The 18517-nt window shown below is 42.7% G+C and overlaps 1 protein-coding gene across 1 annotated transcript in view; it reads left to right on the top strand.

Moving 5' to 3' along the window:
• LOC139262082 (glutamine--fructose-6-phosphate aminotransferase [isomerizing] 2-like) overlaps positions 1 to 18237 on the top strand; it is a 66887-nt gene extending 48650 nt beyond the window's left edge. The window contains exons 15-19 of the mRNA XM_070877235.1: positions 10755 to 10869; positions 12503 to 12630; positions 15556 to 15723; positions 16547 to 16708; positions 17550 to 18237. Of these exons, the coding sequence (XP_070733336.1) occupies positions 10755 to 10869; positions 12503 to 12630; positions 15556 to 15723; positions 16547 to 16708; positions 17550 to 17594 (618 nt within the window). The 3' untranslated portion in view covers positions 17595 to 18237. The remainder of the gene's footprint in view (positions 1 to 10754; positions 10870 to 12502; positions 12631 to 15555; positions 15724 to 16546; positions 16709 to 17549) is intronic.
• Positions 18238 to 18517: the final 280 nt, after the last annotated feature.

Here is an 18517-nt window from a genome sequence, read left to right as displayed (position 1 = left end):
TAGGATACAAGCCATCAGGTCCAGGGGACTTGCCCGCCTTTAGTCCCATTATTTTACCAAGTACTTATTTTTTAGTGACGGTGATTGTTTTAAGTTCCTCCCTCCCTATAGCCCTTTGATTATCCATTATTGGGATGTTTTTCGTGTCTTCTACCGTGAAGACCCATACAAAATAATTGCGAAAGTCTTCTGTCGTCTCCATGTTCCCCGTTATTAATTCCTCAATCTCATCCTATTGCTATTGAGGGAGTGCAGCGAAGATTCACCAGACTGATTCCCGGGATGGTGGGACTGACCTATCAAGAAAGACTGGATCAACTGGGCTTGTATTCACTGGAGTTCAGAAGAATGAGAGGGGACCTCATAGAAACGTTTAAAATTCTGACGGGTTTAGACAGGTTAGATGCAGGAAGAATGTTCCCAATGTTGGGGAAGTCCAGAACCAGGGGTCACAGTCTAAGCATAAGGGGTAAGCCATTTAGGACCGAGATGAGGAGAAACTTCTTCACCCAGAGAGTGGTGAACCTGTGGAATTCTCTACCACAAAAAGTTGTTGAGGCCAATTCACTAAATATATTCAAAAGGGAGTTAGATGAAGTCCTTACTACTCGGGGGATCAAGGGGTATGGCGAGAAAGCAGGAAGTGGGTACTGAAGTTGCATGTTCAGCCATGAACTCATTGAATGGCGGTGCAGGCTAGAAGGGCCGAATGGCCGACTCCTGCACCTATGTTTCTATGTTTCTATCCTCTAAGGGACCAACATTTACTTTAGCCACTCTTTTTTTTATATACCTGTAGAACCTCTTACTATCTGTTTTTATATTTCTTGCTAGTTTACTTTCATAATCTATTTTTCCTCCCTTTATTATTTTTTTAGTCGTTCTTTGCTGGTTTTTAAAAGTTTCCCAATACTCTGGCCTCCCACTAATCTTGGTCACTTTGTATGCCATTGTTTTCAATTTGATACCATCCTTTATTTTCTTAGTTAGCCACGGATGGTTATCCCTTCTCTTACAGTCTTTCCTTCTCATTGGGATATATTTATTTTGTGAGTTATCAGCTATCTCCTTAAATGTCCGCCACTGCTCATAACCGTCTTACACTTTAATCTATTTTCCCAGTCCACTTTAGCCAACTCTGCTTTCATACCTTTGTAGTCTCCTTTATTTAAGCTTAGGACACTAGTTTGAGATACAACTTTCTCACTCTCGAATTGAATTTGAAATTCAACCATGCTGTGGTCACTCTTTCCTAGAGGATCCTTTACTAGGAGATCATTTATTAATCCTGTCTCATTACACAGTTCCATATCTAAGATAGCCTGTTCCCTGGTTGGTCCCGCAACATACTGTTCAAGGAAACTATCCCAGATACACTCTATGAACTCTTCCTCAAGGCTACCTTGGCCAATTTGATTTGTCCAATCACTATGAAGATTAAAATCGCCCATGATTATTGCCGTTTTTTAAAAAATAAGCCTCCAATATTTCTTGATTTATACTCTGTCCAACAGTGTAGCTACTGTTTGAGGGCCTATAGACTACGCCCACCAGTGACTTTTTCCCCTTATTATTCCTTATCTCCACTCAAACTGATTCTACATCTTGATCTTCTGAGCCAATATAATTTCTCACTACTGCACTGATCTCATCCTTTATTAACAGAGCTACCCCACCTCCTTTTCCTTTCTGTCTATCCTTCCGAATTGTCAAATACCCCTGAATATTTAGTTCCCAGCCTTGATCACCTTGCAACCACGTCTCTGTAATGGCTATCAGATCATGTCCATTTATTTCTATTTGTGCCGTCAACTCATCTATTTTGTTACAAATGCTGCATGCATTCAGATAAAGAGCTTTTAATTTTGTTTTTTTACCATTTTTTCCTACTTTGACCCCACTCTCTGATACACTCTTATGTTTATACATTCTGTCCCCTCCTGACACGCTCTGGTTATCATTTCCCCCAGTGCTACCCTGCTCTATTGCCTTCGACTTGCTCTTTGACTTAGACTTTTTAAATTTCTGCTCACCTGAACCGAACCGCACCCCGCCCCCCCCCCCCCCCCCCCACAACAGAACAGCTTGTTACAGGTATTATTATTGATTGAAGTAATATCAGCACAAATTAAAGTCCCATAGTAGTGGTTCAGGTGACTACCTATTTCCTACGAAGTACAGAATTTATGTATTGCTTTTTAACTGTGAGGGAGGAGGAAGACTAAAATACATTGCTGTTGAAGGATGCGGTGAATGATGTTTTTGATTTGACATTAATGCTGTTTGGTAGCAGTGCTTTCCAAGTATAGTTTAACCCAGCCTATACAGTTTATTATTCAACAATTAGGTCAGTGTTATAACATGAATAATTTTCCTGCTATTAGTTCAGCTTGTGATATGAAATTTGTTTTTTCGGATAGAATTGTAAAACATTAACAAATTATAGATCACATATGATAGAAATGGTCATCTCCATTCTTTTTATATGGAGGTTAAGCCTGTTTTGAGTAGAACTTGCCAAACTCCCTGGAAAATAAATGTTGCCCCAAAATACTGCTCCTTTGGCGGAGGTGGAGTTGTCCCAGTACATGTCACTTTTGTGAAAATTATATCCTTGTGCTGCGATTTCCTGGAAGTACCATCGTCACAAGGACAGCGGCAGTTCAAGTAGAAGACTTTGGGTAACTAGAAATGGGCAATAAATGGTGGCATTGCCAGTAGTGGTCATATTACAAGAACAAAAAAAACATTGATTGGGGTGTGTGTGTGTGTGTATGTGTGTGTGTGTGTGTGACATACGCGTAATTTATGTCTGTCTTTTAGCAGCAATCTTGATGCACAAGAAAGCTTCACTAGTTTTGGTACTTTTTTCTGTTTATAAAATATTGGGGCTAAAATTCCGGTCGGAGGCTTCCTTCATGTAAACTCCTGTCCCCTCAGTACAGATTCACACGAGGCATGTAGTGAAGTCAAGGTCGCTCTGGACCTGCACCTTTATTTCACAGCTCTGGAATGCTGCACTTGTTTGAGACCTGTCCTTATATACCTGTCTCTTGCAAGTGTACCCCTGGTGGTAAGGTATGCTGGTGGTTACAGGTCATATCTTATTACAGGCATGTATAGCATGTTAGGATACAGTTATATATAATAATGTAAGATACATGACATCACCCTCACCCAAGGTCTTATTGTCTTTCAGGTGGTCTACGCTCTCGCGTGGAGCATCTGAATTGTGGTTCAGTTGTTTGCCTTTGGGTGTGGTTGCTGGTATCTCGCCCGGGCTGTCTGTTTCGATTGGTGTGATTGTTGTTGACTCGCCTGGGCTATCCGTTGGGATTGCCCTTTCCTCAGGTTGTTCCCTCTGTCTGTCCGCCAGGTGTGGTGCGAGTTCCACATTGTAATCTGCCTCTGGTTCCGCAGTGTTGTTGGTAAATCTGCTTTTGACTTGGTCTACATGCCTCTGGCAGGTTTTGCCATTGTCCATTTGTACTACCAGTAGCCTGTTTCCTTCCTTGCCCGTTACTGTCCCTGCAAGCCATTTGGGATCCCTGCCATAGTTTAGTACAAACACTTTGCCCCCTATCTCATTCCATCTCCCCCTCGAATTTCTGTCATGGTACTCAGTCAGCTTACGGTGCTTTGCCTCAACGATTTCGTGCATGTCTGGGAGGATTAATGAGAGCTTTGTTTTTAAAGTCCTTTTCATCAACAGTTGCGCGGGGGGGATCCCAGTCAGTGAGTGCGGACGAGATCTGTATGCCAGCAGCAGTCGCGACAGGCGACCCTGCAGCGTGGGACCTTGGATTTTAAACATGCCTTGTTTAATGATTTGCACTGCTCTCTCCGCCTGGCCGTTGGAGGCCGGCTTGAACGGTGCCGTCTTGACGTGATTTATGCCGTGGTCAATTATAAAGTCTTGGAATTCTGCACTGGTGAAGCACGGACAATTGTCACTGACCAATGTGTCAGGGATTCCGTGCGTTGCAAACATGATTGCGAGGCTCTCCACAGTGGTGGAGGTTGTGCTCGAGTTTAAAATGGTGCATTCGATCCACTTTGAAAATGCATCTACAACTACGAAGAACATTTTGTCCATGAATGGGCCCGCATAGTCTACGTGCACCCGCGACCACGGTTTGGTAGGCCAGGGCTCAGTGGAGCCTCCCTGGGGGCATTGCTGAGTTGGGCACAAATCGTGCACCTTCGGACGCAGAGCTCCAAGTCCGCGTCAATACCAGTCCACCAGACGTGGGATCTGGCTATGGCCTTCATGAGAACGATCCCCGGGTGCTCGCGGTGGAGCTCCCGAACAAATGCCTCTCTGCCTCGCAGAGGCATGACTACTCGGCTGCCCCACATCAGGCAGTCTGCTTGTAGCGATAGCTCATGCATGCGCCTGTGAAAGGGTTTTAATTCCTTGGGGCAGGCATCGCGAGCCTCTGCCCAGTCACCGCCTAGGACACATCTTTTTACAAAGGATAACGTGGGGTCGCTGGCCGTCCAGGCTCTGATTTGGCGAGCCGTAATGGCGAACCTGTGGACTCAAAGGCATTGATTGTCATGGCTATCTCACAGTCCTGTTCGTCAGACCCTTCCGTGGTCGCCAGGGGTAGCCTGCTGAGCGCGTCGGCACAGTTGTCTGTGCCTGGTCTGTGCCTTATTGTGTAGTTGTAGGACGCCAGCATGAGTGCCCACCATTGAATTCGTACCGAGGCGCTGGCGTTTATTGCATTGCTCTCGGATAGGAGGAACGTGAGGGGCTCGTGGTCGGTTTCTTAAGCGAACTTGGCCCCGAAACGGTATTGGTGCATCTTTTTGACACCGTATACGCACGCGAGCACCTCCTTCTCTACCATTCTGTACCTGCGCTCCGCCCGCGAAAGTGACCTGGAGGCATAAGCTATGGTTTGTAATTTGCCCGCACTATTGACATGTTGCAAAACGCACCCGACTCCATATGCTGACGCATCGCATGTGAGAACTAGCTTTTTACCTGGGTCAAAGAAAGTCAAAACACTGTTGGAACACAGAAGGTTGCGTGCCTTATTGAAGGCGCGTTCCTGGGCGTCCCCCCAAAACCAATCGCACCCCTTCCTGAGTAGCACGTGGAGAGGCTCCAGCAGCGTGCTTAAGTTCTGTATAAAGTTCCCAAAGTAATTGAGTAGCCCGAGAAAGGCGCGCAGTTCTGAGACATTCCGGGGCCTGGGTGCCAGGCGAATTGCTTCTGTTTTGGACTCTGTTGGGCAGATTCCATCAGCGGCAATCCTTCTGCCCAAAAATTCAACCTCGGTTGCGAGAAACAGGCACTTGGATTTCTTGACTCGTACGCCTACCCGATCCAACCGCTTTAGTACTTCCTCCAAATTACGGAGATGGGAGTCGGTGTCCCTGCCCGTGATAAGTATGTCGTCTTGAAATACAACCGTCCCCGGATGGACTTGAGCAGACTCTCCATGTTGCGCTGGAATATGGCAGCTACCGACCTGATGCCGAATGGCATCGATTGTACGTGAAAAGGCCTCGATGTGTGTTGATGGTGGTGAGTAGCTTGGATTCCTCGGTCAATTCTTGACTCATATACGCAGATGTGAGGTCTAATTTTGAGAAAAGTTTACCTCCAGCCAATGTGGTAAATGAGTCCTCCGCTCTGGGCAGCGGGTACTGGTCCTGTAGGGAGACTCTGTTTATGGTAGATTTGTAGTCCCCACAGATTCGTACGGATCCATCAGGCTTCATGACTGGGACGATGGGACTTGCCCAGTCGCTAAATTCCACAGGTGATATAATGCCTTCCCGCAGAAGCCTGTCTAGTTCGTGTTCAATCTTTTCCCTCATCACATAGGGTACAGCTCTGGCCTTGTGATGGATCGGTCTAGCATCCTGTGTGACGTAGATTTTGACTTTGGCCCTTTTGAAAGTGCCCACACCTGGCTGAAAGAGATGTTCGAATCACTTTATAACTGTTGAGCAGGAGGTCCGTTCCTCTAATGACATGGCATGGACATCATCCCATTTCCAGTTTAGTTTTGCCAGCCAGCTTCTCCCCAGCAGTGCTGGGGGGGTCTCCGGGGACAATCCACAGGGGAAGTCAGTTCACTGTCCCTTTGTGTGTGACAGAGAGCATGGCGCTGCCGAGGACTGGTATGATTTCTTTGGTATAGGTCCTTAGTGTGGTGCCGACCCTTGTGAGTTTTGGTCTCTCTCTTTTATGCGGCCACAGTTATTCAAATTGTTGAGCGCCCATGAGAGATTGACTCGCTCCTGTATCCAGCTCCATGTTGACTGATATCCCGTTGAGTAGGACCCTCATCATTATAGGAGGCGTCCTGTTGTAGGAGCAGCGGCCATTGATCGTGTTGACCCGCTGTACACCGGTGTCTCGGGTACTGTCCCCACCATCTTCTGGTCCGCTTTCCGATCCATCCGATTCGTATACCAGCCGAGCTGCCGTTTTTTTGCACATGCGGGCCAGTGCCCTGTATATTCACAATTTCTGCAAACAGCCTGCTGACATCGACATCCCCTTGACGAGTACCCACCCCCACACCTCCAGCACAGACCTGTTCCAGTGTTCAAAGAGTTCCCAAAGAATGAGCTGCGTCTGGCTGATCTCTCTTGAGCTTCTCTCAGTTTGTAGTTGATTGCTCGCATTGTGGGTTGATGAGGTGTGAACGGCCGTTCCTGTGGCCCTTGATGGCTTCTGCCTGCTGTCGAGAGCCTGTTCTCCCAGTTTTGTCTGTGTGTGGGGGTAGCAGCTTGATGGCTTCAGCCTGCTGTCGTGAGCCTGTTCTCCCGGTTTTGTCCGTGTGTGGGGGTGACAACTTGTTTAGTGCTGTGAACTTCTTCTTCCGATATTTCGTTAGTTGTCGTACCTGCATTGTAAATCAACCTCGTTTCTTCTTCCCCTTCCAAGAATGTCTGTGCAACCAGTGCTGCTGCCTCTAAGGTCAGGTTCTTGGTCTCTATGAGCTTTCGGAATATGCCTGCGTGGCCTATTCCTTCAATGAAAAAGTCTCTCAGCATTTCTCTCCTCAGTTCATCGGAGAACTCACATAAACTAGCCAACCTCCGAAGTTCCGCCACAAAGTCGGGTATGCTCTGGCCCACACTGCGTCTGTAGTTGTAGAACCTGTGTCTAGCCATGTGTAAGCTGCTCGCTGGCTTCAGGTGGTCTCTTACCAGTGTGCTAAATTCTTCAAACGACTTGCTTGCTGGTTTCTCGGGTGCCAACAGATCCTTCATTAAAGCGTATGTTTTCGAGCCACAGCTGGTCAAGAGATGGGCTCTTCTCTTGTCTGCCTTATCGTCGCCTAACCAGTCTTTGGTTACAAAGCTTTGCTGGAGCCTTTCTATAAAGTCCTCCCAATTGTCTCCCGCATTGTACTTTTCATCTGATCCGTTGTTCGCCATTCTGTGGATTCTGTAATCCCATCCTCGTTGCCACTGTAAAGTCCTGTCCCTTCAGTACAGATTCACACGAGGCATGTAGTGAAGTCAAGGTTACTCTGGACCTGCACCTTTATTTCACAGCTCTGGAATGCTGCACTTGCCTGAGACCTGCCCTTGTATACCTGTCTCTTGCAAGTGCACCCCTGGTGGTAAGGTATGCTGGTGGTTACAGGTCATATCTTATTACAGTCATGTATAGCATGTTAGGATACAGTTATATATAATAATGTAAGATACATGACACTTCGGATGGACGCCTCCAACCCGTGCCTGGTGGTCCCGGAGACACCCTCGATTCCGGTCGAAGGCCTTCTTTCGATGCGTAGCGTACGGGAAGAGGACTTCCCAGTCCGCACGAAAAAGCTGGAGTCACGTGGGCTTAGACCACCAATCACTCTGCAGTATTCTCATAGATAATAATGGCAATGCTGTTTTTACGAGTTCCCATTATTATAAAAGCGAATAAACCCCTAAGACAAGAAACACAACATAATAAATAAATAAAACACCTCACATATTGAAAATTAATTGAAATTAAAGTTAATTAAATGTTTTAAGAGAAAAAAAATATGTTTTGACTTTTTTAACGTGTTTTAATACAGTTTAAAATAAACTTGCCTTAATGGACAGGGTTTTTAACGTAAAAATGTGTTTTTAAATTTAATTTTTATAGGTTTTAAAACTCTTATGCTGGTAAAAGTAGGCTATGTGCCTGCTTTCACCAGGTGTAAGAATTTGAAGGACATTCGCTGGGCATGAGTTGGGCAAATAGCCCAATCTCTCCCGCGCAAATGTCCTTGTCCCGGGGATGCGGAGGATCTGTCAAGAGAATCTTGATAGATCGGAAAAGCCAGCATCGCGATCCGCAAACTGACTTTTGCGAGGCCTCGCCGGGTCCGTCCGCACTTTGTACAAACCCGATGAGGCCGGAATTTTAGCCCCAGTATCTAATATACAATCCGTAAAGTGCAGCAAAAATGTTGAAAATTAGAATTTTATTTCTTGAGCTTGAAGGTTTAGAAAAAAATTCAATATCGCCTCCACTGATGCAACATTATTGTTTTTTTGCGTGTATTAGTATTTTCCTGCTTTGGGAAGATTCATTTGGCCTTCAACTGATAAAAGTTTCAAAGTTTGTGCTGAATGTCATGGATCCTTCCCTGTGACTGGTGCCCACAGCACCTACTTACACCGGGGGAGAATTTCCACGGGGATTTCCCAATATCCACTGTGGTTTTTGCGGAAACCCTTAAGTTACAGTGTAAATGGCCATTATTTGCTATTTATGTTGTTTATCCAGGGATTCTGCTGATCTTCTGCTGGAGAACCCTGTGGAAATTCCAGTCTTTTATTGTTGGATGATTTTCCAAAATATGAAACCTGCTATAAACAGCAAAAGAGCTTGCTTCCCCCATTGTATTCATGGAAAGTTGTCCCTTTACCAAAAATGTCCATGGTCAATCTCTGTCTGTTTGGAAGAATCAAGTTTTTGCATGAAGCAGGCCTTCAGTTTAAGACTGGTTCAGAGAGAATAGGATTTAAAGAATTTGCTTTGGACGGCATCTAATTATGTATTAAAGCTAATAAGCAGCAAAGATGTTGCAGTCGCTTTTCAAACAGGAAGAATGAGCTCAAGCATAAAGAAAAACTAGTAATCTGCAGAGTTTTCCTGCTGAGATCAAGTTGTTAATGATGGAATAAATGAAAAAAAATTTTTTAGTTGAATTATACATTTTTAATGACCACTTGGATGGTTTAAAAAATATGACAAGCCAATCCATATGTTTGCAAGGCCCTGCAAGAACATCTCATAAATTTAAGATAATCTAGCTCCCATGTTGTATAAGTGTACTTTCACTAGCCTTTTTCCAGACTTGGTTTCTTAACAAGGGTCTCTGTTGGAAATGCCCTCTGCTGGGATTTCAAGCTGAACTTTCTCATAGAAGTGTTTTTGTTTGAAATCAAATACTTCAAAGAAAGAAACTATAGGAAACCCAGAGATCCAAGCATCTTCCTGTTGAGGTCGAGATTCTGCAATCCTCAGACACTTCTCTCTTCCCTTTCATAAAGTGTCAGTTAATGATTTTCTAATGTTTTCAGACCTGTGTAATGCAATTTTTGCAATAAGGACTAACATCGTAAGAGCCACTTATGGCACTACTCTAAAACTGTATTGAGTGAGCAGAGTAGATCTCTCGAGTGGGCACTCCATTGGCTGTTTTGAAATAAATTAAATGCATTTTACTAGTTATGCAAAAGCAGTTTTGACAAAAGGTCATCGACCTGAAATGTTAACTCTGTTACTCTCTCCACAGATACTGCCTGACTGGCTGAATATTTCCAGCATTTTCTGTTTTTATTACTAGTTATGCAAGCAGGATTGTAAAGAATGCTGCTAAATAAACTGCTGCTTCATCAAACGGCGGCCTAACTAGTTTCCATTCACCACCACCCTCCTGCCGCTGGCTGAATTTGTCTTCACATTGAATAATTTCTCCTTTGATTCCACGCACATCCTCCAAATAAAAGGTGTTGCTATAGAAACCCGCATGGGTCCTATCTATTCCTGCCTTTTCGTGGGATATGTAGAACATGATTTGTTCCAGTCTGACTCTCTGGTCCCCTCCTGCACCTATTTTTCCAGTACATTGATGACTGTATCGGTGCCGTTTCCTGCTTTCGCCCCAAACTGGAAAATGTCATCAACATTGCTTCCAATTTCCACCCTTCCCTCGCCATCACATGGTCCATCTCCGACTCTTCCCTTCCCTTCCTCAACTTCTTTGTTTCCATTTATGGAGATAGGCTATCGACCAATATCTACTATAAGCCCAGACTCCCACAGCTACCTTGACTATACTTCCTCCCACCCTGCTTCCTGTAAGGACTCTATTCCATTCTCCAAGTTCCTCCGTCTCCCACATCTGTTCTGACGATGCCACCTTCCATACCAGTACTTCAGATAGGTCTTCCTTTTTCCTCCACCGTGATTGACCGGGCCCTCGACTGTGTCAGTTTCATTTCCCACACTTCTGCTCTCACCCCTTCCCTTCCCTTCCTGAACCACGAAAGGGTTTCCCTTGTCCTCACCTTCCACCCCACCACCCTCCACATTCAACAGATCATCCTCCAGCGAGATCCCACCACTAAACACATCTTCCCCTCCATGCTTGATCCTCCCCATACCTCCACACTGTTTATTTAGAACTTGTTCATTCCAATTGGTTATATAAACATTTCCTAAATATAGGGAATACAACATTCTGAACCTTTTGATAACTTGTTTTATCCTATCTTCTTTACAGGCCTATACTAGCCAGTTTGTTTCCTTGATTATGTTTGGCCTCATGATGTCTGAGGATCGTATCTCTCTGCAGCAAAGGAGAAAGGAGATCATCACCGGGCTTCAATCTCTACCAGGTGATTTTCATTGTTTATCAATTTAATTGTAGAACATTTAATCAGAGAAATGCATTTTAAATTATTGATGAGATACACAAAATGAAGTGTTATCTTGTTATATCTTTGTAAATAAACAGTTGTACAATTGAAAATTGTTAGTCACCCCGATCACTTGATTTACTCTCTTTAGAACCCTTAAATTGTTTTTGAAACTATAAACATTAAAGCCCCGATTTTAACCCCTCATGCCCAATGAGAACGGGGTTGCAGGGATTAACGTAGGAGCAGAGTACTTGCCCTCCCGTAAGCGCTGCATTTCTGCTCGCTGCCAATTTAACTCCCTGGTTTCAGGAGATGTACAAGGGTCTCCTAAATATTCAAAAGGCAGGGTGCAATAATGTCACTCTGGCCCCGATCCAGATTTAATCCCGGGCCGAGGGAATGGCTCTCAATGCCAAATGTGCTGGGGGAAACTGGCAGCAGATGGATCCAGAACCAGAGGAGGTCCAACCAGCTTTTTCTTTTAAAGTTTCACTGGTTCCTTGTAGGCCAGGAATTCCAGCATGAGTATTCCTCCGGGCCCCTACCAGGAAACCTTGGGCTTTCCTCCTGCTCCCCCCCAACTATGATCGCATCCTGACCCCACGCCCTCAGCACTTTCCTTAGTGTTGGAGATTGTTCCCTCGGGGCTCTGGTGGTGACCTCCTGCCACCTGAACTCCCGCCCGCCAACCTCCTTGACATTCCCTCCGGGTTCGAGCATGAGTCAATCCGAGAAAATGGTAATGAGGCCTGGGTTTGGAATGGTTCGGGTCTTGTGCCACTGCGGCTGGGCATCCTCGTCATTTGGCCTGCCCTCACCCAAACGCCGCGCTTGGGCCCCAAATTTAAATCGGGGATTAAATGATTTTTGGGGGGGTTATAAATAGGTTATAGAGAACAAGGATAATGAAATAATAACTTGTACAACATATTGGTTCGAACACAGTTAGAGTACTGTGTGCAGTTTTTGACATTTCATTACAATAAGAACAGTAAAGTTACAGAGCATACAGTGTAGATTTCCTCGGATGATGCTAGATATGGCAAACTAGTTAGGAGGAGTGACTTCATAAACTGGGATTGTTTATACTGCAGCAGAGAAGAGTAAAATTAGATTTGATAGAGTTTTTTTTAATTACAAGGGGTTTTGAAAGAATAATAGGGGGAAACTATTTGCTTTGGTTGGGGACTCAGTAATGATCATCAACTTAGAATTGTCACAAGAGTGAGGAGAGAAGTTAGGAGGATCTTCATACTGAAGATTGCTGGAGCATGGAATGCTTTGCCACAGGGGAGCTTAAATATTTGAAGCAGAGGAAGTTACAGGGTTATGGAGGGAGAGTAGAGCATTTGGATTAGTTTTTGATTGATCTGGGAAAGTCCCGACATAGGCATGTACTGTAAACTTCTGCGATACGATGTGAAAATATATTCATATTGAATGTAGCATGCATGTTGCCTCTACAGTTTGTAAATGTCATGTGATATTTAGAAGATAAATACATGTGAACATCTCCATATAAGATGTACTTACTACAGGTATTAACCCCATAACTACCTTCAATTATTTTATTAATCCATCATTATTATTCCCACATAATACCTCTTAGAGATGATTAAAGAAGTTTTGTCCTTGGATGAAAAAGTTCAGCTACTAGCCCGTGAGCTGTTCCAGCACAAATCACTCCTAGTCATGGGCCGTGGGTATCATTATGCTACATGCCTAGAAGGAGCCTTAGTAAGTAGAGCCAATACAAAAGCCGTCTTTGATTTCTATTCATGATTATTTGCAACTTAAGACCATCATGTTCTATAGATTCTTCAATTATATGTGTTCTTTGTTATCCTCTTCTGTCCCATTCTTAAATTCATTGAATTCTTCTTCAAGGAATAGCTAATTTGCATAGGATTAACTGCTTAGGCTAGGAGTCTAATGTTGAATTATTTTAAGAGAATTGGTTAGTTGCTGCAGAAAAATGGATATTGAAGGATGTGAGTGCAATGAGGACACTGGAATTAGACTAGGCTGATGGCCCAACTGATACCCTAAATAGCCTGTTTCTGTGCTACGACACTATTTGATTTCCTGATTCCCTTTAATGGCTATATATCACTATCATTTTAAAATATTCTGTTAAACAGTGATAAGTGGGAGCCAAATGACCTTTTTAAACTTGTGCTTCTTGCATCATTTATTTTATTTGGTTCTCTCTTGCTACTATCTACAATCCATGATTATTCTCCTTGCTCTTCTGATATTCCTTTTAAGTTATCATTTAACTTTTGTTTGGCTCCCAGTACAGTTTTGTTTCCTAGGAAAGCTTAAAATATTTCTGTTTGGCTTTTGGGTTTTTTATACTGCATTATTCAGGCACTGAGGACTTGATCTTGCTCTCCTTTTCCTCTTTTCTCCCCCCTTCTGTTCTTCAAGAGATTGTTTTATATTCTGCAAAATCTATTAAAGAAAATCCAGTCCCATTTGATTCCCATAGCTCAAAATGTTTTCTAAAGTCTTTTACATTCATGTTTTTTTCCCCTATCCATTGTCACGACATAAAATATAACTATTCAGTGATTATCAGAACCCAAGTGAGCTTTTAGGTTTTTCACTTTTGCATAACTGCTGAATTCTAAATCTGATATACTGTTCCACTTCACCATCAGGATCACATTGATTTCTTCTGCAACATTGTTTGCACTTCCAGCCCATTCTTTTGGTTATCATTGATCTGCCCATTCAGTCATAGCATATTTCATATCTGATATAAATAAATTCCCTGTTGCCTTTCTTGCTGTAAACCTGCTTACTGTAACAACTGCTAGTGAATGACAAGTTGGTACTTGCCCTTATCACTAACAGCTACCGGTATTGTTTTTGCTACCTAACTTTTCTTTCTGTTCCAATCAAGTGGGCTGCTTTGTCCAGGATGGTGTTAAGCTTCTTGAACTTTGTTGGAGTTGCACTCATCCAGGCAAATGGAGTGTATTCCATCATACTCCTGACTTGTGCCTTGTAGATGGTGAAAAGGCTTTGGGGAGTCAGGAGGTGAGACACTCGCTGCAAAATACCCAGCCATTGATCTGCTCTTGTAGCCACAGTATTTATGTGTCTGGTCCAGTTAAGTTTCTGGTCAATGGTGATCCCCAGGATGTTAATGGTGGGGGATTCCGCGATGGTTAGACTGTCGCTTGTTGGAGATAGTCATTGTGTGGCGCAAATATTACCTGCCACTTATCTACCCAAGCCTGAATGTTGCGGGCATGGACTGCTTCATTATCTGAGGAGTTGCGAATGGCACTGAACACTGCAGTCATCAGCGAACATCCTCACTTCTGACCTTGTGATGGTGAGAAGGTCATTGATGAAGCAGCTGAAGCTGGTTGAGCCTAGGACGCTGCCCTGAGGAACTCGTGCAGCGATGTCCTGAGGCTGTGAAGATTGACCTCCAAACACCACAACCATCTTCCTTTGTGCTGAGTATGATTCCAGCCAGTGAAGAGTTTTTCCCCTATCCCATTGACTTCAGTTTTATGAGGGCTCCTTGATGCCACACTCGGTCAAATGCTGCCTTGATGTCAAGGGCAGTCAAACTCGCCTCACCTCTGGAATTCTGCTCTTTTGTCCACGTTTGGACCACGGCTGTAATGGGTTCTGGAGCCAAGTGGTCCTGGTGGAACCCAAACTGGCCATCGGTGCACAGGTTATTGGTGAGTAAGTGCTGCTTGATAGCGTGGTTAGTTCTGGAGCATGAGTCTTCAGCACAACAGTCGGGATGTTGTCAGGGCCCATAGCCTTTGCTGTATCCAATGCACTCAGCCGTTTCTTGATATCACGTGGAGTGAATCGAATTGGCTGAAGACTGGCTTTTGCAATGGTGGGGACCTCAGGAAGAGGCAGATACGGATGATTTACTCGGTACTTCTGGCTGAAGATGGTTGCAAATGCTTCAGCCTTGTCTTTTGCACTCATGTGCTGGGTTCTGCCATCATTGAGGATTGGGATATTCATGGCGCCTCCTCCTCCTGTTGGTTGTTTAATAGTCCACCACCATTCGCAATTGGATGTGGCAGGACTGCAGATCTTTGATTTGATCTGTTGATTGTGGGATTGTTTAGCCCTGTCTGGCATGCTGCTTTTACTTTTTATCATCCATGTAGTCCTGTGTTGCAGCTTTCCCAGGTTGGCACCTGGTCACTGGTGACCCTTGGAATGTTTGATGGTGGGGGATTTGGTGATGGTAATGCTGTTGAATGTCAGGATGCGGTGGTTAGACTCTCGCTTGTTGGAGATAGTCATTGCGTAGGATTGTGTAGCGCAGATGTTACTTGCCACTTATCAGCCCAAGCCTGAATGTCATCCAAATCTTGTTGCATGTGGGCATGGACTGCTTCATTAGCTGAGGAGTTGCGAATGGAACTAAACACTGCCATCATCAGCGAACATCCCCATTTCTGACCTTGGATATTTCTTTATTGCAATCTTTCAGTCTTTAATATATATGGTGAAAATGTCTATAAAATATTTATGTATTGGCACTTGATCGCAAGAATAAGCTAGCCCCCATTCTGACCATTTCTAGGTTTTTAAATTAGGTACAGCATTCTCTGAAATATTGATTGCAGCAATAAGTTTGAATACTAATTAATTTTTTTATGTCGACAGAAAATCAAAGAAATTACTTACATGCATTCTGAGGGTATCTTGGCTGGAGAGTTGAAACATGGTCCTTTGGCTTTAATTGACAAGCTGATGCCTGTTATAATGGTTGTCATGAAGGATCCATGCTACACCAAGTGTCAGAATGCTGTGCAACAGATCGCTGCACGACAGGTACAGCTACAATTGCTATATTTCACAGTACACTTAGTATTGCATTGGAGGTAACAGTACTAATTTCAATACTTTGCGCGCCACCCTGTGGCAGTGTCAAACATTACTTGAAAAGGTAAATAAATTCAATTAAAATTTTTGATAATTAAATCTAGCATGATATTTTTGTATTGTTATGAAAATTTAATCCCATAATTAGCTTGGCATACTGGATAAATGTTTACTTTTGGATTGATTAACACATCTGGATGCAAAGTTTGGGGAGGGATAGAGAAACTAGCTTTTTGCTATTATATCTCTGTAAAAATGTGAGCTAGGTTAAGCATTAGTCCAGACAATTGTATTTGATGTATTTATATCATGTAGCTAAAACTAGCTGTGGCAACAAGAGAAATTAGTATATGTTGCCCTGTGCACTCTGATGGTGTTCTTCTTCAAAATATTTTAATGAAGGAGGCCGTTGATGACATTTTGGGCCAATAGCAGAAGTTGGATTTGGACACTTGTTTTTCAACCTAGATCTTGCTTGTGCATTACATTTATCTACAACTGAGAAATTAAATCAACTGTATATACTTGTTGTACAAAATTATCTTGTCTGAATCACAAGGACAGAAAAATGCTGTGTACTTTACATACTTGGAGGGTAGAAGGGTGAGCCGGGAATTGCAATGTGAATGCGCATGTTCAGTGAATTTATTTTAAAGATTCTGCTTCTAGATTCTCATTATGTTATATATTCACTCAAAATATTTTACGAGGATTTTTTATCAGTGTCAAAAAGGAATTTGTTAAGCAGTTTTAATTTGTGCTCATTTTTTAGGGCCGTCCAATAATACTCTGTACAAAGAATGATGAGGAGAGTATGAAATTTGCATACAAAACTATTGAAATTCCACATTCAGTTGACTGTTTACAGGGTATTTTAAGTGTAATTCCTCTTCAGCTCCTTTCTTTCCATTTGGCTGTTCTTCGAGGATATGATGTGAGTATATCTTAAGATGTGCTGACTATATAAAAATCAACAAAGTGAAAATATCCATACCTTCTCAGAAGTCAAACTTTTAAAAATACCATTCTGATACAAACTTACAACATAAGTTTTACTTGAAACTTGAGGCATTAAAGGGTCCTTGGGTTGTATTTGTTTAAAATGTGACAGAGAAGGGACTCTCAACATGGCTTCTTGAAAAAGAGGTCATGTCTTATCAATCTGGATGGATTCTTCAATGAGGTTATTCGATTGAAGGATGAAGGTAGCCCTGTAGACATTGTATATTTGGGTATGGCTAATGCCAAGAATGTGTATACCATGCTGAGTTCTGAATTAGTCTGTTGAGCAGATGTCTAAATTAATGAGCCTCTAAATGTTCATGACCAGTGCCGAGAGGTTATAGCAAACACAAATACTCTATTATACATCTAGGATGATTCAGTGGAAAACAAAAAACACCACAGTGTCCTTATACTTTCTCTGTTGTCTCTCTCTCCTTTCTGTCTGACTTTCTCTTTCTCTCTTCCCTCTGTTTTCCCCAATATCCATGGGGACCACTTATCTAATACTTAGGAACTCCCATCCGTCCGTCTGTCCGTCCATCCATCCGTCCGTCCATCCATCCATCCATGCTCGAGTGTTCCTAGCTGGACAAGTGGCGGGAGCATTACCAGTTCAGAGTACTAGTAATCTGCCTGCTGCGTCTATTTGTCAGGTTATTGGCTTGGAGGAGCGGAATGACATCAACCTTATTGCTGTCAGATTTGTTGTCTTTCCTGTCTATGAAGAAAGTTATGTTTTTAATGTGAATAAATTGAATTTCTTATTTTAGGTTGACTTTCCTCGAAACCTGGCCAAGTCTGTCACTGTAGAATGAAGACCTGAAAACTCCGAGCATTTGAAGATTGGTGTTCTGACCAATCTTTTGTATTCTTTTTCGGTTATCTTTTTCTTATGAAATGTGAAGGTTATAATTAAATAAAGTTATCTAATTGGGGCATGTGCAGTGATGTAGAATATGCATATGTTGCATATTTGATTTAAAATTTATGTAATGTTATATGTAGCATGAATACAATTTTAAGTGCCTTATCCTTAGTATTCTATCAATGAAGAAACTACGTCTCATTCTTTTAGCTGCTTTGATTTAAAAGTTGAAAGGAAACTAATGTTTACACAAGCTGCATAGAATGAATCCATACAATAGTGCAATATTTACAACTGCAGAGAAGCAAATGTCAGACCTTATCCACAATCCTTTTTCTATATTTTCATGGCTTTTAGATTATTTATGACTGTTTTACAAAGGATCACGTTCATTTTTCTGTTTATCGAGGATATCTGCAGCGATCGTGCTTACTGGAATTGTATTTTAATACAGTGTATATCTATATATTTTTTGGGTTAAGGGGGATTTATTCAAAGCTTGTGAATGAAATAAATATGCAAGAAGGTTCTGCATTTACGATTCATTTTACTGTTACATGTACTGAAATTGAGCTTTACTGATCAATGTGTAAGAACCAAATATTAAAAACATTTGATGGTATGCATTGTGTATGTGTGTCTATCTTGTATTTTGTTTGGTAATGAGAATTCTTAGAACATGTTAGAATAAACCATTGAATTACTGATGTGTCTTTTTCGCATTCATTGCCCCAATAGATCATGTATCACTAAGTGAAAGTTAGAAGCAGAAGTCACTTTTTTAAAAACTTACCCTGTAGATAATAACTCTACATTGATGATAGATGTTATCTGTTGCAATAGTATGTACACAGATGGATGGAATGGAACGGG

Source organism: Pristiophorus japonicus, chromosome 4 (genome assembly GCF_044704955.1).
Source record: "Pristiophorus japonicus isolate sPriJap1 chromosome 4, sPriJap1.hap1, whole genome shotgun sequence".
Taxonomy (NCBI): Eukaryota; Metazoa; Chordata; class Chondrichthyes; family Pristiophoridae; genus Pristiophorus; species Pristiophorus japonicus.
This window is presented reverse-complemented; position numbering and strand designations above follow the sequence as displayed.